We start from the raw sequence: 24,121 nt of genomic DNA, 5'->3' as shown, positions 1-24,121 counted from the left end.
GGTGTGTGCGGGCCGGGATCATCTGCCCTCCCCCAGTGTCGGCGGCCAGGCCGGCGGCACTTCGCGGGACCCACACGAAGCCATCTTCCTTTCGCAGGGGCTGAGGCCTGGGGGTCGGCCTCCCCGGGCCCCGCCCCCGCCGCGCCAGGCCCCGCCCCCTCCAGGCCCCGCCCCGCCCCTTCCGCCCGCGCCGGGGCGGAGCCTGCGCCGACGCGGCCACGTTGCCTGCGCGCGGAGCCCGCGGAGCCCGGGAGCGCGGGGCGCCCGGCCGCCGGGCCGCCATCGCCGCCGCCGCGCCCATGCCCGCGCGCCCCGCCGGCCGCGCCATGGCGTCGGGCAGCGTGGCCGAGTGCCTGCAGCAGGAGACCACCTGCCCCGTGTGCCTGCAGTACTTCGTGGAGCCCATGATGCTCGACTGCGGCCACAACATCTGCTGCGCGTGCCTGGCGCGCTGCTGGGGCGCGGCGGAGGCCGACGTGTCGTGCCCGCAGTGCCGGGAGACCTTCCCGCAGCGCCACCCGCGGCCCAACCGGCACCTGGCCAACGTGACCCAGCTGGTGAAGCAGCTGCGCACCGAGCGGCCGGCCGGCCCGGGCGGCGAGATGGGCGTGTGCGAGAAGCACCGCGAGCCGCTCAAGCTGTACTGCGAGGAGGACCAGACGCCCATCTGCGTGGTGTGCGACCGCTCGCGCGAGCACCGCGGCCACAGCGTGCTGCCGCTGGAGGAGGCGGTGGACGGCTTCAAGGTAGGCCCGGCCGGGGATTTCTTTTTTTTTTTTTTTCCTTCCCCTTGCTTAGAAAATGGCCGGACGTGTGCTTCGCAGCCGTCATTTCCTCTCCGTCCGCGCACAGAGACTCCGCGCGCTCGGATTGGGGAGGAAAACCTGTAGCTGGCGGCGAGGGAGCCTGGAGTCTGGCTCCCCGCCCCCTGCACGCGCGCACACACGCGCGCACACACGCGCACGCCTTACCCCGGGCTCCCCTCGGCGGCCCGGCTCACCCGCACGCCCCGCAGACCTTCCCCCGCAGTAGACGTGAGATGTCGACGGGCCCGTGCACAGGCCCCCGCGTCACGCACACCCCACGCACTCGGGGCCCACCGAGCCCTGCCCGGCGCTTAGTCTATGAGCAGGTCCCCAGCACCAGGCGCTAACCCGCCCGTGCTAGAAGCTCCTAGAAAAACAGAAACAGCCCTTCTGCCGCTGGAGTAAGGCTTCGAACCACGCCGGGACTCGGGAGGTAACAGTTGCCGTGCAGGCGAAGTGAAACAGTGTGTCTTGCGCAGCCTATGCCAAGTGTGGAGGAAAAACGCCAGACAGTAACACGGATCTGGCCCGGAGAACCCTTGTCAGGTGACGGCCGGTGAACACACGCGCTGTGCATTTTCTTGTACATGGACGGCTGCAGGAATACACACACACACACACACACACACACACACACACACACACACACACACACACAGAGTTATGGCACGTTTAGACTCAGCGCACCGGTGCTTCATGATTCACTTAACATTTACAGAACTTTCAGCTCTGTCTTCTCGTCCACTCGAGGTAACGCTAGCAGGTTGGGGAGGTGGTGTTTCCCCGTCACCCGGGAGGGAGTCATAGAATTATCGCTTTAAGGCCCCTAGTCTAGCCATTTTCTGCAAAGCCTTTGTAGCATTCGCCAGGTACTGGAAGGTGACTCCCTGGCTTAAGAAACACGGATTGCCCAGGGACAGCGGTGGTGGCCGTGCTGCGGGCTGTCCTCTGGTGGTGGTGGCCCGGCCTTTCTGATAAGCAGAGTAGTAGCCAGGCCGATGCCTCTTCGTCAGCTATTGCCGACTACTACCTGTTTTGCTTTCTTCAGGAGCAAATCCAAAACCAGCTGGACCACCTCAAAAGAGTGAAAGACTTGAAGAAGAGGCGCCGGGCCCAGGGGGAGCAGGCGAGAGCCGAGCTCTTGGTAAGCGTTGTTGGTATTCTACTCTTGGTTTGTTTTTGTTGTTGTTGTTGGTGGTGGTGGTGGTGGCGGTACTAGGGATGGAACCCAGGGGCATTCTACCTCTGAGCCACACTCCCAGCCGTATTTTTTTATTCTTTATTCTGAAATGAGGTCTCACTTAGTTGCTGAAGGGAACACTAAGTATCTGAGGCTAGCCTTGAACCTGCAATCCTCCTGTCTCAGCCTCCCTAGGCCACCACCCCCAGGCTCTCCATGCTCTTTGGCCTGTGCCATCTCTTCTGCCTAGAGTAGAGAGCTCCTGTTCAGGTCCTTAGGACGCTGTGCAAACGTGCTTCTGTGGAGACCACCAGCTTTTCCTATTATAGGCTGTTGCTCCATCCTTTTTTTTTTTTTAATGGTATTGGGAATCAAATTAGGGATCCCCTACTTCCAAGCGATACCCCCGGCCCTTTCTGTTTATTTATTTTGCAGTACTGGGGATGGAACCCAAGGGCATTCTACTTCCAAGCTATACCCTCAGCCCTAGTTTTTACTCTTATTTTGAAACAGGATATCACTGAGTTGCAAAGGGCCTCACTAAGTAGCTGAGGCTATTCAAGAGCCACGGTCCTCCTGTCTCAGCCTCTCGAATGCTGGGATGACAAGTGTGCGCCACCATGCCTGGCTTTTACTTTATTTTTTTTATTTTTTTTTTATTTTTGGTGGTACTGGGGGTGGAACCCAGAGGCTTTCTACCTCCGGGCTATACTCCCAGACCTTTTTTATATTTTATTTGGAAACAGGGTCTCACTAGGTTGCTGAGAGCCTCACTAAGTAGCTGAGGCTGGCTTCGAACCCATGCGAGCCTCCTGTCTCAGCCTCCCAAGTACTGGGATCGCAGGCCTGCATCATCACACACTCACTTGTTGCTGGACACTAGTACCTGAACCTGACTCTCACTTGACTAAGTTCCTTGAGAACTGCCACTGTATCTTAATTACTACTGGGATAACCCAACTCCCGGCCATTTTGTTTCTAGTCAGTGAAGGCTGGCTGAATATCACGCATGTGCATGCGTGAAGGCAGCTCTTATTCCGCTCTTGGGTGGAGCGGTTAGGTGTTGGCAGGTGTCGTCCAGAAGCGAACCTCTCCTCCTTACTGCCCTTGCCCCCGCCCATCCGCGCAGAGCCTGACCCAGATGGAGAGGGAGAAGATCGTGTGGGAGTTCGAGCAGCTGTACCACTCCCTGAAGGAGCATGAGTATCGCCTCCTGGCCCGCCTGGAGGAGCTCGACCTGGCCATCTACAACAGCATCAACGGTGCCATCACCCAGTTCTCCTGCAACATCTCCCACCTCAGCAGCCTCATTGCCCAGCTGGAGGAGAAGCAGCAGCAGCCCACCAGGGAGCTCCTGCAGGTGAGGCCCGCGTGAGCGCCCCTGCCCTTTGCCCGGGCTGTCCAGGCCTCCTGCCTCCTCGTTAGCTCTGCGGAGTAGCGAGGGTTTGCTAAGCTCTGTGTTGAGCGTGCGGGGAGGGAGCGCGTGTGCTCGGACTTGTGGCGTCAGCAGCTTGGGTTGGCAATTGCACCGTCTCCTGGAAAGGCCCAAGGCTCGCCTGGTGCCCTGGCCTGCCCTGCCCTGCCTGGCGAGGTTGTTGGTCTCGCTGGATCTCAGCGATCTTCTTTGCTCATGATATGACGAAGGGTTTGAACGATATGTTGTTTAAAGACTCTCCCATACCATTAGCATCCTTCTTCTTCTCCTCCTCCTCCTCCGGTACTGGGGATTGAAGCCAAGGGCATTGTACCTCCAAGATACACCCTCAGACCTTTTAATATTTTTTATTTTGAAACAGTCTTGCTAATTGCTCAGGTGAGCCTGCAGTCTTCCTGTCTCGGCCTCCACAGTATTGGGATTATGGGCATGTGTCACCATGGCCAGCTTTGTTATCTTGTAATTTTAACATATACACCTACAATACTAGGGCCAGGAATCCAGCAGCACTTGAGCAGGAGTGGTTACCTGAGTGACCCAGTGATGTAGCCTAGGTAGAACAGCAGTGGATACAGTTGGCTTTCCTAGCAAGACCCCAGGAAGCGGATATTGCCCATGTGTTTGTTTTTGTTTGTTTGTTTGTTTTATTGTGGATTGAACCCAGGGGCATTCTACCCCAGCCCTATCTTAATTATTTTGAAACAGGGTATCACTGGGTTGATGAGTCTCACTTCTTGCTGAGGTTGTACTCGAATCTGTGATCTTCCTTCTCAGCCTGCCAAGTACTAGGATTATAAGCGTGTGCCAACACGCCCAGCTCAGAAGGTCCACTGTTGAGCCGGGTGTGCTGACACACCCCTGTAACCTCAGTATACTTGGGAGGCAGAGACTGGAGGATTGCAGATTCGAGGACAGCCTCAGTAACTTAGCAAGACTCTGAGGAACCTAGCGAGATCCTGATTCAAAACAAAAATAAAAAAGGGCTAGATGTTTGGCTTGAAGTCCTTTGTTATATAGGAAGGAATCAGTATTTTCAAGTATGGGAAAGTCAGTTGGTCTATGAGACAGAATAGGGTTGTTGGTCAACGACCGTCCGTTGATAGTGGGGCCTCTCTGCCTTGGTGTCTGCTTTCTTGTGTGCCTGGCTCTCTCGGGCCTTAACCACTCTGGTACACGCACAGAGAAGATTAGCAAATAGGTAGGATTATCTAGGGTTGGAGTTTTTGTGAGATGGACCTGAAGGTTTCATTAAAGTGTTTTTGTGTGTTTTTTTTTAAGCCGGGCGTGGTGGCGCACACTTGTAATCCCAGCATTCGGGAGGCTGAGACAGGACGATTGTGGTTCGCGGCCAGCCTCAGCTACTTAGTGAGGCCCTCTGCAACTCAGTGAGACCCTGTTGCAAAATAAAGACTAAAAAATAGGGCTGGGGGTGTAGCTCGGAGGTAGGATGCCCCTGGGTTCCATCTCCACCACCAGAAAATAAATAAGTAAATAAATAAGTTAAGTAAATAAATAAGCCGGACGCAGTGGCCTATGCTTGTGATCCCAGTACTTGGGAGGCTGAGACAGGAGGATGCAGGATGCCAGCCTCAGCAACAGGTGAGGCCCTCTGCAACTTAGGAACAAGTTAGGGAGATTCTTGGCAACCAAGCAAGACTGTTTGAAAATGAAAAATAAAATAGGGCTGATGGTGCAGTTGGGTGGTAGAATGCCCATGAATTCACTCCCTAGTATAAGAAAAAGAAGTAGGGGGTGGGGAAGAGAGAGGAGGAGGAGGAGGAAAAAGAGAGAAAGGGTACCTGTTCTTAGGAAGAACACATGGAAGAATAAAGGAATAGAATGTAAATAACTACCTCCCAAATGGTTCTAAGGACACAAGTATATATATCCATATATACCTATATACATGTGTATGTACTGGGGGTGGAACCCAGGGCCAGTCTACCTCCGAGCTCCCCATCCACCTCTACTTGTTGTTCTTTATTTTGAAACAGGGTCTCACTAAGTTGCTGAGGTTGCCCACAAGCCTGTGATCCTCTTGTCTTAGCCTCCCGAGTACTGGGATTACAAGCCGAGCCAGCACACCGCACGCTACAGGAGTTATGTATACTGTCAGCTCTTCTGGAGCCGGGCGTGGTGGCACACCTTGTCATCCCAGTACTTGGGAGGTCGAGACAGGAGTACCGCAGGTTCACGGATAACCTCAGCTACCGAGGCCCTTCACGACTCAGTGAGACTCTGTTTCAAAATAAAGAATGAATAATAGGGCTGAGGGTGTAACTCAGTGGTAGAATGCCCCTGGGTTCAATTCCTAGTACCACGAAACAAAACAATTTATTTTTTATTTATTTTCTTTTTGTGGTAGTGGGGATGGAACCCAGGGACATTCTACCTTCAAGCTACACCCCCAGCCCTATTTTTTACTCCTTATTTGAAACTCCTGACTTGAAACAGTTACATAATACCTGAGGCCGTCCTCAAACCGCAATCCTCCTGTCTCAGCCTCCCCCATGCTGGGATTATAAGCGTGTGCCACCACGCCTGGCTTCCAAACAAAACTCTTCCGTGTCGTAGACATTAGTTCACAATAAAAAGCAAGCAAGCTGTGCGGTCGACAGCGGACGTCCCAGGGTAGGATGGCAGAGCTAGTGAGCCCCAGTTTCTTCTGACTTTCACACCCTTGAGAATGAGCCGCGGTCCTGTGATTCTTGTCTCTCGTGTCTCCCAGGAGAGCCAGCCCAGAGCGGGGTTTTTAGCGGCCATCAGTAAAGGGAAGAACGCTCAGGGTATGAATAACTTGTCATGGCTCCTTTTCCTTTCTCTTGTAGGACATCGGGGACACGCTGAGCAGGTAAACTTCTCTCCCCCAACAATATATCCAGCACAAGAAGCCGTCTCGCCCGCCTTTGTATATCCTCAGAGGCGCCCGCCCGGGGCGGAGAGGGACGCCGCCCTGAATCGCTGCCCGTTCCTCAGGAGAGTCACTGGCCTGCGAGGACCTAGATGAGCCTTAGCTCTTTTCAGGAAAACCTGGGGATTGTTGACACGTTTTTGTGAAGTGGGGGGGTGAGGCGGGATTTTTTTTTTTTTTTTTTTTTTTTTTTTTTTTTTTTCGTGTCTGGGGATGGAACACAGGGAGGGCATTTGACCTCTGAGCTACACCCCCTGCCCTATTTTTTATTCTTTATTTTGAAACAGGGTCTCACTGAGTTGCAAAGGGCCTCACTAAGTAGCTGAGGCTGTTCGCGAACCGTGATCCTCCGGTCTCAGCCTCCCGAATGCCGGGATTACAAGCGTGCGCCACCACGCCCGGCTCAGGGGTTTGTTTTTAAGAGTACTTGTGGCTCAGGAGTTGGTGACATTTCAGGCCAAATGGGGTGCACAGAGACATCGTGGCTGCTGTTTCTTATGAATTTGGGAATCCTTTTTTTTTTTTTTTTTTCTTTTTCCTCTGTAATGGGGGAAATAAGCCCTAAAGAAACTGTGACTGAGCCAGGCACAGTGGTGCAGACCTGTAATCCCAGTGCTTAGGAGAGGAGGAGGCTGAGGCAGGAGGATCACAGGTTTGAGGGCAGCCTCAGCAACTTATAAAGGCATGCCCAGGATCCTTAAAGATTCTAATTTCTAGCCAGGTGTGGTGGTGTATGCTTATTATCCCAGTACTTAGAGGCTGAGACAGGACAATCACAGATTTCAAAACAAAAGATAAAATAGGGCTGGAGATGTGGCTCAGAGGTAGAATGCCCTGGGTTCAAGCCCCAGTAACACACACACACACACACGCACACGCACACAATGTGGTTGGCCTGCATGTTAATATAGTTAATGATGAGACAGCTGGGTTCTGCACCTTATTATGTCTCTACTGTACCATCAAATAGAAATGGAGCAATCTGGGAGCAGAGATCAGTGCTTAGCATGTTGCTTAGCATGTGCGAGGCCCTGGGTTTAGTCCTCAGACCAAGAAGACCGTGAAGAAGGGCTTCATGGGAGTTGGCAGGAGACCAAGTTGGGACTTGCCAGGGACCAGAAGCCAGGGCAGAGCTGTATTTGCATAATGGTTCGTGAGCGCAGGCGGAGTGGGCCTTGGGCGGATCATGTTTAGTGCCAGGCTTTGAGGTCGAGTAAAATCCTGAGTGGCAAAATGCTCCAGAGGGAGCTTCAGCTTGATGATACTGGAGCAGCCAAGGAGAGGGCGTAGGGCCTCGGTGGTGGAGCCAGTTGGCGGCGAGGTCTGTGTGGATAGAATTGTGTGGCTAGGCCGGGCGTGGTGGCGCACGCTTGTAATCCAGAAGAATCATGTTGATAGAATTAAGGTGGGTTTATTTTATCTTTTATTTTATTTTTTGGTGGTACTAGGGTTCCTGGAAGCCCTTCTACCTCTGGGCTATACTCCCAGACGTATTTTATACTTTTTATTTGGAAACAGGGTCTCCTAAGCCAGCGCGGCTGGCTTCGAACCTGCGCAATCCTCCTGTCTGCCTCCCAAGCACTAGGATTACAAATGTGAGCCACCACGCCCGGCTATTTTATCTTATTTTTATTTTTGGTGCCGGGATCGAACCCAGGAGCACTCTACCTCCAAGCTACACTCCCAGCCCTATTTATTTTGATTTTGGAAGAGGGTGTCACCAAGTTGCTGAAAACCTTGGTAAGTTGCTGAAGGCTGGCCTCCGACCTGCCTCCTGTCTCAGTCTCTCAAGTACTGAGATTACAGGCTTGTGCCACCACGCCTGGCTGAATTGAGGGCATCGAGGAGAGAGATAAATTGGAACTTGTGCCAGCCCCAGCCGAAAAAAACCTAATACTCTGCTTGCTGCTTTTTGGTACCAATCTAATTCTGACCTAACATGTGGGATAGACTTCAGAGACCGTAGCAGTTTGTGTCATTTGAGGATTAAGTTTCGCTGCAGGTAATAGAAAATCCAAAATTTCATTGGCTTACAAGCCTAAACGTAATTAAAAAAAAAAAAGAAAAGACAACTTTTGTCACCCTATAAGAAATGTGCAGGTAGGTATTCCCTGGGCTGGTATGAGAGTGCCCAGACTCCTTAAAGATTCTAATTTCTAGCCAGGTGTGGTGGTGTATGCTTATTATCCCAGTACTTAGAGGCTGAGACAGGAGAATTGCAGACTTATTGGCAACCTCAGCAACTTAGTGAGGCCTTCTGCAACTCAGTGAGACCCTGTTTCAAAATAAAATAAATAGGGCTGGGGCTGTAGCTTGGAGGTAGAATGCCCCTGGGTTCCATCCCAAGTACTGCAAAAAAAAAAAAAAAAAAAAAAAAAAGCAGCTGGGCGTGGTGGCGCACGCTTGTAATCCCTACTCTTGGGAGGCGGAGACAGGATCGCGCAGGCTTGAAGCCAGCTGCGTGTGCTGGCTTAAGAGACCCTGTTTCCAAATAAAAATGTATAAAAATAGGTCTGGGAGTGTAGCCCGGAGGTAGAAGGGTTTCCAGGAACCCCAGTACCATAAAAATATATATATATATATATATATATATATGATTGTCGGTGTATCTCAGAGTTAGGACACTCTTGGGTTCAGTTCCCAGGCCCACACATATGTCCATAAAAACAAAGATTCTGATTTCTTCTCATTTGCTCTTGTACCATTTCTAAGGTGTGGTTCTCATATAGACTGAGATTACTACTAGGATGCTAGCCAGGAGAAAAGAGAGAAACTTTTTAAGCTGATTTATCAAAATACCATGATATCCTTCTAAACCTCTCATTGGCCAGAACTCAGTCCCATGTAGCTACAAGGGAGACTAGCTTGAGCTGTGGTGCATAAAAGTCAGAATATGGGAGAAGGGGTATTGGGTAGGCAACTACCTGATCTTTGCTATAGATTCCCTTGTAGAAGTGAGGAAAGTGGGTTTGCTTACACAAAGATGCAAACAATAATAATAATAACAATAATAATCAAGGGCTTTGTCATGGAATCTATAGCTTTCTGGCAAGGTCAGCCTCGTTCAGTTTAATTCAGTAAACCTTTTAGAAGACTTGGTTTTTGTTTTTGTGGTACTGGCGTTTGAACGGAGGTGCATTCTACCTCTGAGCTACACTACCAGCCTTATTTATTTTGAAATAGGGTCTCACTAGGTTGTGGAGAGTCTTACTACTTACTGAGGTTTGCCCTCGAACCCGCGATCCTCTTGTCTCAGCCTCCCAAGTATTGGGATTACAAGCGTGGACCACCGTGCCCAGCTAGGACTTGCTATTTGAGAAACCGTGAGCTTGGTGCTTTGAGAGAAATGAAAATGAGTAAGATTATCTTCCCTCGTTCTGGTTTTAGAGGATTATACTCCAGGAGGAGAAGATGTGAAAAGCTGGAGTAGCTCCTTCTCAACACTGTCCACCCGTCAACTGTCCTAACTCATGAAAGTTTTACAGTTGGGGAGGGATTCACATTGTGTTTCTTTTAAATTTAGGGCTGAAAGAATCAGGATCCCTGAACCTTGGATCACACCTCCAGATCTGCAAGAGAAAATCCACATTTTTGCCCAAAAATGTCTGTTCTTGACAGAGAGTCTGAAGCAGTTCACAGGTAAATTGAGGAATGGAGTCCTGAGGGAATGGATTTGCACTCTGAATATTGGTGTACACCGCGGAAGGGCCTATTTTTCTAACCAGATGGATGCAAATTGAGTATCTTCTCTTTTTCTCTCCTTAGAAAAAATGCAGTCAGATATGGAGAAAATCCAAGGTAATTTACCTGCGTCCTGGGCTTTCAGTGTTGGAGTTACCTGGGGAGAGACATACCTGAACTAAGAGTGTGGAGGAGTGTGATGGTCGAGGCCCTGTTATTTTACCTCTTCCTTTTGGGTCTTGTTAAGTTTTTAAATTCATATTCACTTGTTCTCATGTGAAGTCTCTTCACTATACTCAGTCAGTTTTAGTATTTCATTGATGCTGCAGATTGAACCTGGGGGCATTCTGCCTCTGAGCTACACCCCAGCCCTATTTTTTTTTTTTTTAACCGTCTCACTCATTGAGAGGGCTTCAATAAGTTGCTAAGGCTGCTGCTAACCTGTCACTCTCCTGTCTCTGCCTCCCAACTACTGGGGTTACAGTTGTATGCCACCACACCTGCTTAATTTGATGATTTAAAAGAAGTTTTTAACTGGAATTTTTTTTTTTTTTTTTTTTTTTTGGTACTAGAGATTGAATCCAGAGACATTCTATCTCTAAGTTATACTCCACGGCCCTTTTTTATTTAAAAAATATTGATTAATATTTAAATATTTATTATATATTATTTATTGCTGTGTATCTTTTTTTTTTTTTTTTTGCAGTACTGGGAAACCCAGGGGTATTCTACCTCTGAGCGACACCCCCAGCCCTATTTTTTATTCTTTAGATTGAAACAGAGTCTCACTGAGTTACAAAGAGCCTCACTAAGTAGCTGAGGCTGGCTTTGAACCTGTGCAATCTTCCTGTCTCAGCCTCCCAAATGCTGGGTACAAGTGTGCACCACCACGCCCAGCTTAATATATTTTGATTCTTGATCAAAACATTTTGTGTGTGTGTGTGTGTGTGTGTGTGTTGCTGTGGATTGAACTCGGGGCATTCTACCTCCAAGCTAAACCCCCAGCCCAATTTTTTATTCTTTATTTTGAAACAGAGCCTAAGTTTCAAAGAGCCTCATTAAATAGCTGAAGCTGGCCGTGAATCCGGATCCTCCTGTCTCAGCCTCCTGAATTCTGGGATTCCAAGCATGCGCCATCATGCCTGGCTCAACATTTTTTATTTTGAAACAGGGTATTGCTAGTTTGCTTAAGCTGGCCTTGAACCTGTGATCCTCTTTTCTCATCCTCTCAAGTACTGGAATTACAGGCATGTGCCACCATGTTCCATTCTAGTAACTGGAAAATAATGGACAAAAACTCCTGGTTTTATTTCCCTTGAGCGGTACTTATGGTTGTGACTGAGTTCCCAGTGCTCCTGGGTACAGGTTGCAGTTAGGCCAGGAGGGGGAGCAGTACTAACGCAGCTTCACCAGGGACCTGGTTCTGACCGTGAGAGCAGAAAATCAAACACCCAGGGCTCTGGACCCGCCTCTGCCATTTTCTAAAGATTCTGTAGTGTCGCTTGTATGAGGTGGCTCCCTCTTCTCATCCGGGCTGCTCAGGGAGCTGAAATAGGAGACCTGAAAATTCAGAGCCAACCCAGGCAATGTAGCAAGACCCCGTGAAAATAAAAAGGAGCTGGGTGTGGTGGTGCAGCCCTGCGATCCAATACTTGGAAGTTGAGACAGGAGGATCGCAGTCTCAGAGCCTCAGCAACCTAGTAAGGCTCCCAGCAACTTAGACCCTGTTTCCAAGTAAAAAAAAATGAAGCAGCTGCGGGTAGAATGCCTCTGGGTTTAGTCCACCACACCCCCAAAAAGGCTCAGAGGGAACATGTGGAAATGGCGTGTGCCTGTGAGTGCCATGGAACTGAAAGGTCCTGTTTGCCCTCGGGTGCCAGAGGGTATTACTTGGGCCACCCAGCCCCAAATCAGAACAGCTTGTGAATGTTAATAGTTATATCTGAGCAAGGCATGGTAATGCATGATTTTTTTTTTTTTTTTGCGGGTCTAGGAATGGAACCCAGGGGCATTCGACCTCCGAGCTACACCCCCTGCCCTATTTTTTATTCTTTATTTTGAAACTGGGTCTCACTGAATTGCAGAGGGCCTCACTAAGTAGCTGAGGCTGTCCGCGAACCGCGATCCTCCGGTCTCAGCCTCCCGAATGCTGGGATTACAAGCGTGCACCACCACACCCGGCTTAACGCATGCTTTTAATCCTAGCATTTGGGAGGCTGAGACAGGAGGATCGTGGTTTGCCAACAGCCTCGTGGTTTGCCAATAGCCTCAACTACTTAATGAGGCCTTTTGTAACTTACCAAGACCCTGTTTCAAAATAAAAGAATATAAAATGGCCGGGCGTGGTGGCACACACTTGTAATCCTGGCATTCAGGACGATCACACTTCGCAGATAGCCTCAGCTACTGAGCAAGGCCCTTTGCAACTAAGTGTGACTGTGTTTCAAAAATAAAAAGACAAGCCAGTGTGGTGGCGCAGGCTTGTGATCCCAGCATTCGGGAGGCTGAGACCTGGAGGATCGCGGTTCGCGGACAGCCTCAGCTACTTAGTGAGGCCCTTTGCAACTCAGTGAGACCCTGTTTCAAAATAAAGAATAAAAAATAGGGCAGGGGGTGTAGCTTTGAGTTCAAATGCCCCTGGGTTCCATCCCCAGACCGCAAAAATAAGTAAGTAAATAAACAAATAAATAATAAATAAAAAGACAGCAGGGCATGGTGGCGCACACTTGTAATCCCAGCGCTTGGGAGGCTGGGACAGGCTGTGTGTGGGATCGCACAGGTTCAAATCCAGCCTCGGCTACTTAGTGAGGCTCTCAGCAACTTAGTGAGACCCTGTTTCCAAATAAAGTATAAAATAGGTGGGAGTATAGCCCGGAGATAGAAAGCCTCTGGGTTCTACCCCCAGTACCACCAAATGGAGGTGTAGCGTGGAGGTACAATGCTCCTGGGTTCCATCCCCAGTACCGCAAAAAAAAGAATTGTGTCTGACTGGGGACTCGAACTCTCTCCCTCTGCAGAGCCAGCTGCCCGCTGGAGGATGGGTTCTTGATCTTACCTCAGTTTGGTACCATGTTCTCTACCAGTCTCATGGTTATCCTCCTACAGGGATCCTAGGATTCCCAGTCCTTCTTCCCTTAAAGCCCTTGGCTGGATAACGGGGTGCTACATACCGTGTGAAGAAATTAGTGCCCGGCTGGCTGGCGGCCGTGGTTCCGAGGACTGAACTAGAGACCGGGGCTCTGATGTCTCACCGGAGCTCGCCGAGCGGGAGGCCTCCTGGAAATCCTCTTATGACTCCTGGAACTAATTTTCTCCTTTGTTCTTTCAGAACTGAGAGAGGCTCAGTTATACTCAGGTAGGTGATGGGAGACAAGGAGCAGATAGGGAAAAGGAATGAAAATCCTAACGAAGTCGGGCGTGGTGGCGCAGGCCTGTAATCCCAGTTCTTCGGCTGAGACAGTAGGTTTGAGGCCAGCCTCGGCAAGTAGTGAGACACTCGTCCGCCGAGCAAGACCCTGTTTCAAAATAAAAATAAAAGAGGACTGAGGGTGTAGCTCAGTGGTTAAACTCAGGGGTACTAGCAACAACAAAAATCACATGAACCTAACTATTATTGTAAATAATTTGGGAATTTGCTTAAGTTTGGATTTTTTTTTTTTTTTTTTTTTTATGGTACTGGAGATTGAACCCAGAGGCATTTTACCCTCTAAGCTCCACTCCCAGCCCTAGCCGTATTTTGTTTTTTTTATTTTGAAACAGGGTCTCGCCAAGTTGCTGAGAGTCTTACTACATACTGAGGGGTCTTCCTGCGTTGCTGAGGTTGGCCTCAAACCTCCGTTCCTCCAGTCTCAGCCTCTCAGCTACTAGAATGACAGGTATGTACCTCCACACCCGGCCTCTAGCGTAATTTTGGAGATGTCAATTTCACCATGAACGCCACCTCTCGCGGGGACCTCCTACTCTGTTCCCGGGGAGGTAAGAGAAAGGCCGGGTGTTGGAGCGGGCTCCCCTGGCCTGGAGGCTGACCCCGCTCCCCGTGCTTCTGCAGTGGACGTGACTCTGGACCCAGACACAGCCTACCCCAGCCTCATCCTCTCCGATAATCTGCGGCAAGTGCGGTACAGTTACCTGCAGCAGGACCTGCCGGACAACCCCGAGCGGTTCAACCTGTTCCCCTGTGTCCTGGGCTCTCCGTGCTTCATTGCCGGGAGACACTACTGGGAGGTCGAGGTGGGGGATAAAGCCAAGTGGACCATAGGTGTCTGCGAAGACTCCGTGTGCAGGAAAGGCGGAGTCACCTCGGCCCCCCAGAACGGGTTCTGGGCGGTGTCCCTGTGGTATGGGAAGGAATACTGGGCTCTGACCTCCCCGATGACCGCCCTGCCCCTGCGGACCCCTCTCCAGCGGGTGGGGATTTTCTTGGACTATGATGCTGGCGAGGTGTCCTTCTACAACGTGACCGAGCGGTGTCACACCTTCACCTTCTCTCACGCTACCTTCTGTGGGCCTGTGCGGCCCTACTTCAGCCTGAGTTACTCGGGAGGCAAGAGCGCCGCGCCCCTCATCATCTGCCCGATGAGCGGGATCGATGGGTTCTCGGGCCCTGTGGGGAACCAAGGCCATTCCATGGAGACCTCCCCTTGAGGAGGGGAAGTCGGGCCCCAGGGGCTGTTGGCTGGCCTTGTTCCCCGAGCAAAAGGCGTCTGTGTCGTTGCCTTGCCGTTCCTTTTCCATCAGCGCCGGAGACCCTTCCCCTGTTCCCTGCCCTTGGGAGGGGGAGAACGGGATGTCTGTTCTCTACTGTCTTCCCTTCCCCCTCCCAGTTGTGAAATGTAATAAGAAGTACCAATATTTCCTAGAAATAAAAACCAGCTGTCCTCCAGTGTTTGGCATTCTTTGGTTTTACACATGACCGGAGCCCATGCAGACTGGATAATTGGATTTGGAGAAGCACTCAAGAAACTTCAGCACGTTCTGGGCCTGCCCGGCTCCCTCTGGCTCAGCCCACAGAGCAGTTGTGGGCGTCTGCTGCCGAGCCTGGAACACGCGCCTTTCGGAGAACCTAGAATGAACTACCGGGCCCTCTTAGCATGGCTCCATTTATCTGTTTTTGCCCTTCTTGGAACAGTGCCTCTGCCCTTGGCTTCCAATCTGTGATGGTGTTATTAACTCCAAGGGCCCAGATGCGTTTTTGGTTAGTTACAGTTATTTTATAATAATAGTGAGAAGTGGCCCCACCTGTATTATTGGGGGATGATTTTTTCCCCCCAGTATTGAGGATGGAACCCAGGGCCATTCAACCTCTGAGCTACACCCCCAGCCCTATTATTTTTATTTATTTTAAAACAGGGTCTCACTGTGTTGCAAAGGGCCTCACGAAGCTAAGGCTGTCCGTAAACTGATTCTCCCGTCTCAGTCTCCTGAATGCTGGGATTACAAGTTTGTGCCACCGCGTCCAGTTTAGGAGATGATGTTCTTATCAATATCTTGTCTCTGTCCTTGCTGAGGCCTCTGTTTGCTCCATTCATACTAACAATGGGTGTATCCTGGTGCTGGGTGCAGGACATTTAGGGTAATTTCTTCCTGTCACTGTCCACTGTTTCTAGATTCTGTTCTGGAGACCCTTGTGGACGGGTGGTCAGCTGAACACCATCCCTGGAGGGTTTGGGGACTGCATTCCAGGGGTATATCTTTTGTCCTCCTTTTCCCACCTCCTTTGGGGAAGGGGAGAACTGACCTTCCTAATGTGTGTGCCATCGAGGGGCAGCTCTAGCCCCCTGCCCATGAGATCATGAGACACTTTGGAGTCAGAAGGCTAAGGCAGATTACTTGAGGCAAGCCCCGTGTTGATCCTCAGTCCTGCTTCTCTTTGATAACATGCCCCTCTGTTTAAATTTAAAAATAAAGCCAATATGGGTGTTTACATTGATGTTATGTTCTGGGTCTTGGTAAAATTGGGTTTACAGATGGAGGCTGGTGGGTGCTGGTTTCCAGTATGGATCCAGAATCTATTCTGGCATTATATATACATACACACACACATATATACATATATATACACACACACACACACATACACAACTGGGTGATAAAACTAGATTCTTAATGCCCTGTTACTATTTATTTTCGTGTGTGTGTGTGTGTGTTACTGGGGGTGGAACCCAGGGGCATTCTACTTCCAAGCTACACCCCCAGCCCTGTTTTTTCTTCTTTACTTTGAAATAGGGTCTCCCTGAGTTGCTGAGGGCCTCACTAAGTAGCTGAGGCTGTCCGTGAACCGCGATCCTCCGGTCTCAGTGCTGGGATTACAAGCGTCACCACAGCGGGCTCCCCAGTTACTATTTTTGTGTGTGTGTGTGTGTGTGTGTGTGTGTGTGTGTGTGTTTGGTGGTAATGGGGTGGAACCCAGAGGCTTTCTACCTCCGGGTTAGACTCCCAGACCTATTTTTATACTTTATTTGGAAACAGGGTCTCACTAAGTTGCTGAGGGCCTCACTAAGTAGCTGAGGCTGGCTTCGAACCTGTGCGATCCTCCTGTCTCAGCCTCCCAAGCTCGGGGATTACAAGCGTGCCCACGCCCGGCTCCCAGTTACTATTTTAATAATGGTGCTGAGAATGTAGTACTGGGGATGCAGCTCAGGTACAACGCTGACTAGCCTGGGCAGCACCCTGGGTTTCATCTCCAGCGCTCCTCCTCCCCCAAAGAGAAAGAAAGTAACCCTACAGCTCTTACACTGGTTAATCCTGGAATTTCACTGGAATTTGCTTTGTTTTGTTTTCCTTTTGGTACTGGGGTGGGACCCAGGGATATTCTCCTCCAAGCTGCACCCCCAGCCCTATTTTATTTTTTATTTTGAGACAGGGTCTCACTAAGTAATTGAGGCTGGCCGCAAACCTGAGATCCTTCTGTCTCAGCCTCCCAGTACTGGGATCACAAGCATGTGCCAGCACTCCTGGCCCTTATTATTATTAGTTCTCATTTTGAAACAGGGAACAGGGTCTCCCTAAATTGCTGAGGCTGACCTTGAACTTGTGATCCTCCTGTCTCTGCCTCCCTGGTATCAGGATTACAGGTCTGTGCCACCTAGGCCAGCTTTGGTCCCCCCCCCCCCAATTGGCAGTGGGATAGGGCAGTATTGTTTGTAATAAATAAATAGATCAGAAAGCCGGGCATGGTGGCACACACTTGTAATCCCAGTGTTTGGGAGGCTGAGGACAGGAGGTTCGCGCAGGTTCGAAGCCAGCCTCAGCTACTTAGTGAGGCTCTCAGCAACTTAGTAAGACCCTGTTTCCAAATAAAGTATAAAATAGGTCTGGGAGTGTAGCCCAGAGGTAGAAAGCCCTTGGGTTCCACCCTCGGTACCACATAAAAAGGAAAAAAAAAAATCAGAAAGCCCCAAATTACTTCCTAACACAAAATCCCCAGCCCAGCCCCTGTGGGTGCAGAGTCATGGTGTACAGAGGGCGAAAGGTCAAGCTGAGAAAAGCTCTACTCCCAGGAATTTGGGTCTTCACGGCCTCAGAAGACAAGATGCCAGGAGCTACACACGTATTCCTGGCCTGGGCAGTGAGGTGATAATGTGTCCTAATTTCTCATGTGTTCATCAGGCTTTAAGGGAAATAATACAACTGGGGACAGTAGAAGGGGGATTCCATGAGTCTAGCTGTCAGAGTACTGTGACGTAAATGCATAGACGCGCAGATACATGTGTATAAAATGCTAACCCGCTTCTAATCCCAGCACTTGGGAGGCTGAGACAGGAGGATCGAGGTTTCAGACCAGCCTTAGATATTTAGTGAGGCCCTCTGCAACTCAATGAGATCCTGTTTCAAAATAAAGAAGAGCCAGGCGTGGTGGCGCACGCTTGTAATCCCCGCGCTTGGGAGGCGGAGACAGGAGGATCGCGCTGGTTCCGAGCCAGCCTTGCTGGCTTAAGAGACCCTGTTTCCACATTAAAAAAAAAAAAGTAAAAAATAGGTCTGGGAGTGTAGCCCATGGGAGTGTATCCCGGAGGTAGAAGGGCTTCCAGGAACCCCAGTACCACACACACAAAATAATAATAATAATAATAATAATAATAATAATAATAATAATAAATAAAGAAGAAAATATAGAGCTGGGGGCATACCTCAGAAGTAGAATGTCCCCAGTATCGCGTTAAGTAAATAAATAAAAATAAATATAAAATGGAGTGGGTGTGTAGCTCCAAAGCAGATTGCCCCTGGGTTCAATCGCCAGTGCCATACAAATTGGGCTGGTGGCACATGTTGGGCTGGTGGCACATGCTGTAATCCTGGTATTTAAGAGGCTAAGACATGTGGACCACAGTCGCGGCCAGCCTCAGCAATTTAGCGAGGCCCTCGGCAATTTAATCGAGACCTTGTTTCAAAATAAAAAATAAAATCGGGCTGGGGGATGTAGCTCGGAAGTAGAATGCCTCAGTACCACTAAAAAAGAACATATTTTTAACTTTCACAAAATTGAAGCTGGAAAGTCCAGCCAGAGACAAAGAAAAAAAGTGTTCCTTCTGTCTGTCTGTCTGTCTTTCATTTATTTATTTCTTAATTTCTTTCTTTCTTAATTCCTGAAATCTGGGCCAGCGGTGGCGGGAAATGTCTGCGGGCCCTTCTGGAGATGGAGCTGTCCCTCGTAAGGCACCAGCATCCGTTTTCAAAAGAAATTTATGTCCAGTTTTACCCATAAACTTTTTTCCTCCTGCTGCAAAGTCCTTTTCAATCCACAGGTGGCGGTCTTCTCCGACCGTAACCAAGCAACCCTGACATCACTGCCGGATGGGTACGTCACAGACGCGTCACTGGTCTATTCTACTTTAGTGAATAATCCCGCCCGTGTCGCAGGGTGTCAGGATGGCCGAGTGGTCTAAGGCGCCAGACTCAAGCTCCGCTTCCCTCCGCTGAGGGTTCTGGTCTCCGTATGGAGGCGTGGGTTCGAATCCCACTTCTGACACAACCTTTTTAATTTCTTTCCCGCTCTTTTGTTTGAGCGGTCTACATATACATAAGTACGTTTAAAATGATTTTTTTTTTTTTACACTTTTTCGTAGGAACTGTCAACACTGAAAAAAGTCGAAGCGGAAGCATCGCGATACTTTAAAGAAGCCGCCGCGAGATTTAGACCAAAGACTTGCAATAAAAGATTATTAGAGGTGGATGCTGAATCACGAGATGATCTCGAATAGGATCGCAAAGTTTGGGGGTCCCCGCAGCCCCTAACCCGTGGTACAGGAGGAGAAAGGAGCTTTCGGCTGGTTTCCCAGCCGCGCTTTGTCCCAGGCCCAGTTCCTCCCCTGATTTCTTATTTCCTGGGACCTCCCCCATTAACTTCACAACACTGGCTGATGGCGTGCCATGAAACCTCAAGCATCCGCGGCCTCTCCTCTCGGCTTTCAAAAGTCGCCGACTTCGTTCACAGGACATTTCGGGTGTAAATTATGTAATTCGCTCTCCGGCATTTGATCATTGTTTTGTGTCCTCTGTCCAGACGGAACACTATCTTAATTCCTGAACAAAATATGAAAGCTATACCTTCCTCTGCCGAATAAAATCGCCTTCCAACATTTATTGTATTTTTTTTTACAATTTTTTTTCTCCACATTCATACATTTTTAAACTAGATATGCAGTCAGAGCATGCATACTGTGCTCTGACATTTTTCAGTTAATATATATCTGGGGCTTTTTAAAAAAATTCCTGTGAAATACTCTTTCTTTACAAAGGAAATATGAAAAAAAAATCATTCCATATTAACTACTTTTTTTTTTTTTTTTCGCTACTGGGGATGGAACCCAGGGACATTCTACCTCCAAGCTACACCCTCAGCCCTATTTTTTATTCTTTTTTTTTGAAACAGCGTCTCACTGTGTTGTAGAGGGACTCTCTACAACACAGCTGAGGCTGTCCGCAAACCTCGATTCTCCTGTCTCAGCCTCTGGAATGCTGGGATGGCAAGCAAACGCTACCACGACCGGCTCTTTCTTTTTTTAATGGAACATTTAGGATATTTTCAATTATTTTTTCCAATTATTTTCGAGAGAGATAGATAGAAAGACAGACACATAGACAGACAGAGACAGACTGGGGATCTAACCCAGAGACATTCTGCCTCTGAGCTACAGTCTCCTTTCCCCGCCCTCCTTTCCCCCACTAAATTGTGGAGGACCTCACTAAATTGCTAAGGCTGGCTACAAACCTGCCATCCTCCTGTCTCAATCTCCCAAACACTAGAATTACAAGCGTGCACCACCATGCCCAGCCCAATTAGTATGTATGTATTTAATTAGTTAATTTATTTTTGATGCTGGGGATAGAACATGGGCATTCTACCTTTGAGCTACACTCCCAGCCTTATTATTATTATTAATTATTATTATTATGTTTGGAAACAGAGTCTCACTAAGTTGATGAAAGCCTCACTAAATTGCCAATGCTGGTTTTGAGCCTGGATCCTCCTGCCTCCGCCTTCAAAATACTGGGCTAATTAGAATTTAATGAATGCTTTTTATATGCTAGAGGATACAGCCCGAGGAATATGACAATAAAAATTAAGATTACAAACAGGGTATGGTGGTGCATGCTTGTAATCACTATGTGGCAGGCTGAGACAGGAGGATCATAGCCAGCCTCAGCTAATTAATGAGCCCTCTGCAACTTAGTGAGACCCTGTTTCAAAATAAAGAATAAAAAATAGGGCTGGGGGTATAACTCAGATGAAGGTAGAATGCCTCTGGGTTACATCCTCAGTATAACAAGAAGGAAAGAAAGAAAGAAAGAAAGAAAGAAAGAAAGAAAGAAAGAAAGAAAGAAAGAAAGAAAGAAAGAAAGAAAGAAAGAAAGAAAGAGAGAGATTACAAAAATAAAATGCTCTGCCCTTGTGGAATTTTTCTGTAGTTAAAAAATTTTGGCTCTGCCTCAAGAATACCATATTCCACGATTTCCTTATCTTTCAGAATAATATAAATCCTGGATCTTCAAATCCAGCAATTAAAGATTCATATATGCATAACTATACATTTCTCTTTCAGTATGACCACTCATGGCTGTATTGTATTTATTTCATTATTGATTTTATCCTAATAGTAAAAAAATATGAGGTTGGACATGGTGGCACAGTATGTAATCCCAGTACATTGGAGACTGAGACAGGAAGATCGCAGACATGAGGACAGTCTTTGCAATCTACTGAGATCCTGTTTCAAAATAAAAACAAAACAAAACAAACAAACAAAAAAAGTTGTGTGGTGGCCCACGCTTCTAATCTCAGTATTTAGGAGACTGAGACAGGAGGATCACAGGTTCCCAGCCAGCTTCAGTTACTTAGTGAGACCCTTGGAAATTTAGTGAGACTCTGTTTCAAAATAAAGAATAGCACAGGCTTATAATCAGCATTCGAGAGAGAGGCTGAGACAGGAGGATCGCGGTTCACCGACAGCCTCAGCTGTTTAGGGAGGCCCTCTGCAACGTAGTGAGACCCTATTTCAAAATAAAGAATAAAAAATAGGGCAGGGGGTGTAGCTTGGAGGTCAAATGCCCCTGGGTTCCATCCCCAGACCTGAAAATAAATAAATAAATAAATAAATAAATAAAATAAAAATAAATAAAAAGCTGGGGGTGTAGCTCAGAAATAGAATATGCCTGGGCTTAATTCTCAGTATTGCAAATAAATAAATAAATAAATAAATAAATAAATAAATAAATAAATAAATGGGCTGGGGTGTAGCTGGAGATAGAAAGTCCCTGGATTCAATCCCTAATAAAACAAAAACAAACAACAACAACAACAACCGAACACATCCTTCCACTATTAGGTAGTACAATCATAGAATTGTTGTTGTAGGGTTGAATTTGGTCAAACTGAGGTCATTGTTTTTGCCTGAGTTCTGCTTCAGGACTCAGTAGAGACCAAACCAAAATGGAGTCACTCATGCTAAGTGCTACAGAATCAAAGTAAAATATTAGAGAAGCAAGTGTGATTTTTTTCTCCCCGAACACCACGAAATTCTGAAGCTGGTGCATAGCAAGTCTGTTTGCCACTGCTTCTGTATGACCTCGCTTTCCCACACCTCAGTCCCCAAATAATTAACCAAAACCTCAACCTTACTTGAAAAGTAACGGAAAACATCAATGAACACCAGCAGTCATATGCTCTTAATCAGTATTTATTTGTTTGTTTATTTATTTGTGTGCCAGGGATTGAAGCCAGGGCATTCTACTTCTGAGCTACACCCCAGCCCTTTTTTGTTTTGAAAAACTGGGGGGGGGGGGGGTGGTGGTGTTGGCAAAACCGCTGGTGGCCTCGAACCTGTGATACTCAGGGTCTCACTGAATTCCAGAGGGCTCACTAAGTAGCAGAGCCTGTCGGGGAACGGCGATCCTCCTGTTTCAGCCTCCCAAATGCTGAGGTTACAAGCGTGGGCCACCACGCCCGGCAACACTCCTTGTTCTTGATTTCAGCCCCTTGCATATTTTTTGATAGGTTTTGAAACACATTTTTCTTTTCTTGTTTTTTTCTTTTAGTGCTTGATTGATTTTATCTGTGGCCTTGTAGAAAGTAAGTTCCATGAAGAACATGAGCTATTTTTTGCATTATCTGTTTGCAAAGTACCACATAGCGAAAATCCTACCTATGCCAGTTAAATGAGAGATTCCCTTTTGCCTTTGAGCCAGCAGCTAGGTGAGATTAGCAAAAAGGAAGCCAACAGAAAAGCTGCGACCACGAAGGGACTCGAACCCTCAATCTTCTGATCCGGAATCAGACGCCTTATCCATTAGGCCACGCGGCCAGCTGATGGAACAGTGAGATCACATAACACCCAAACAAAATGTAACAAAGTGGGGGAGCGATCTTTTTCAACGCCGACTAGGAAGTTCTTTGAACTTAAAGTTTACTAAGATAACAATTTACAGAACTCCCTAAAATTTAGCTCTTATCAGGAACTGGAGGGGGCCGGCAGTGAAGATGGTTCTACGTGGACCTTGATGAAGTGTGTGATTAAGGACGCCGGGGAGGAAGGCAGGAGGGAGAGATGAGGTGTTCAGCCCGGATCTGAGGCTACAATTGTTCCCGGTTCGTAAAACCACGCGGAGCAGGAGAAAGCGCGCACCGGCTGTACTTTGGGAGCGTCGGAGGGAAGGCCTGGGACCTTCAAAGAAGTTCGGCTGCAAGCGAGTTTGGCCGGAAGCTGGGGGAGTGGGTTGAGTGGGGAGTGGTTTATTCTTTTCCCAAATACGATTTTATTCTTTCTTTCTTTCTTTCTTTCTTTCTTTCTTTCTTTCTTTCTTTCTTTCTTTCTTTCTTTCTTTCTTTCTTTCGTGGTATTCAGGATTGAGCCCCAGGACATTCTACCTCCGAGCTACACCCCCAGCCCTATTTTATTTTAGTCTTTTTGAGTACATTTTTTAAATTATTTTTTTGTAATCATATATCACTTTGGAATACAAGGCTTGAGAGGATGTACAAGCACATATCATCCAATAAGCCCTCATCCAATCCCCATCCCATTCCCTCCCCCTCCCTTGATCCCACGCTTAATTGGTGATTATCTTTGATATAATTGTTTATGCACCTCATGAGTTTTAAAGAGATTCCATCCTCCTCCATCCCCTCCCCTCTGATTGGTCACCTTAGTTGCTTCTCTAGAGGGCACTTTCTACTACTCAACCTCCTCCTGTTACCCCTTTCCTCCTAGTTCTTGCTAATTAGGGGAAGCATCTGGATTTTATTTTCTGTGCTATTTCTCTGTGCATGCCGCATTGCAAGTTCCGATCCCACTCTTGACGGCCCCAGTAGTGGCCTGGCCACCCAGAGGACTCTGATTCCGACCTCGCTGGCTCCAGCACCGGCCTTGCTTCATGGGAGGCCCCGATCCTGGCCTCGCTGGCCCCCCCGCACTGAACTAACCCCTCGGCTGGCTCCTCTCTCAGCCTCAGAGGCCCCAGCACCGGCCTAGTCTCACAGCAGGCTCCCATCCAGGCTGACCCCGACACCGGTCTAACCCCTAGGCAGGCTCCTATCCTGGTCTCTCTAGGTTGATGACAGTCTCACTATTTGATGAATCTGTGATCCTCCTGTCTCAGCTTCCCAAGTACCG

The 24,121-nt window shown here is 48.5% G+C and overlaps 1 protein-coding gene across 1 annotated transcript; it reads left to right on the top strand.

Moving 5' to 3' along the window:
• Positions 1-326: 326 nt before the first annotated feature.
• On the top strand, positions 327-14,657 carry TRIM27 (tripartite motif containing 27; the record flags this gene model as incomplete). Its single annotated transcript, XM_080709953.1, has 8 exons — positions 327-746; positions 1,855-1,950; positions 3,116-3,346; positions 6,250-6,272; positions 9,856-9,971; positions 10,098-10,130; positions 13,342-13,368; positions 14,062-14,657. The coding sequence occupies 8 exons, from the start codon at positions 327-329 to the stop codon at positions 14,655-14,657; spliced, it is 1,542 nt and encodes a 513-aa protein (XP_080566079.1).
• Positions 14,658-24,121: the final 9,464 nt, after the last annotated feature.

Source organism: Muscardinus avellanarius (assembly GCF_963383645.1).
Source record: "Muscardinus avellanarius genome assembly, chromosome: 14".
Lineage (NCBI taxonomy): Eukaryota > Metazoa > Chordata > Mammalia > Rodentia > Gliridae > Muscardinus > Muscardinus avellanarius.
This window is presented reverse-complemented; position numbering and strand designations above follow the sequence as displayed.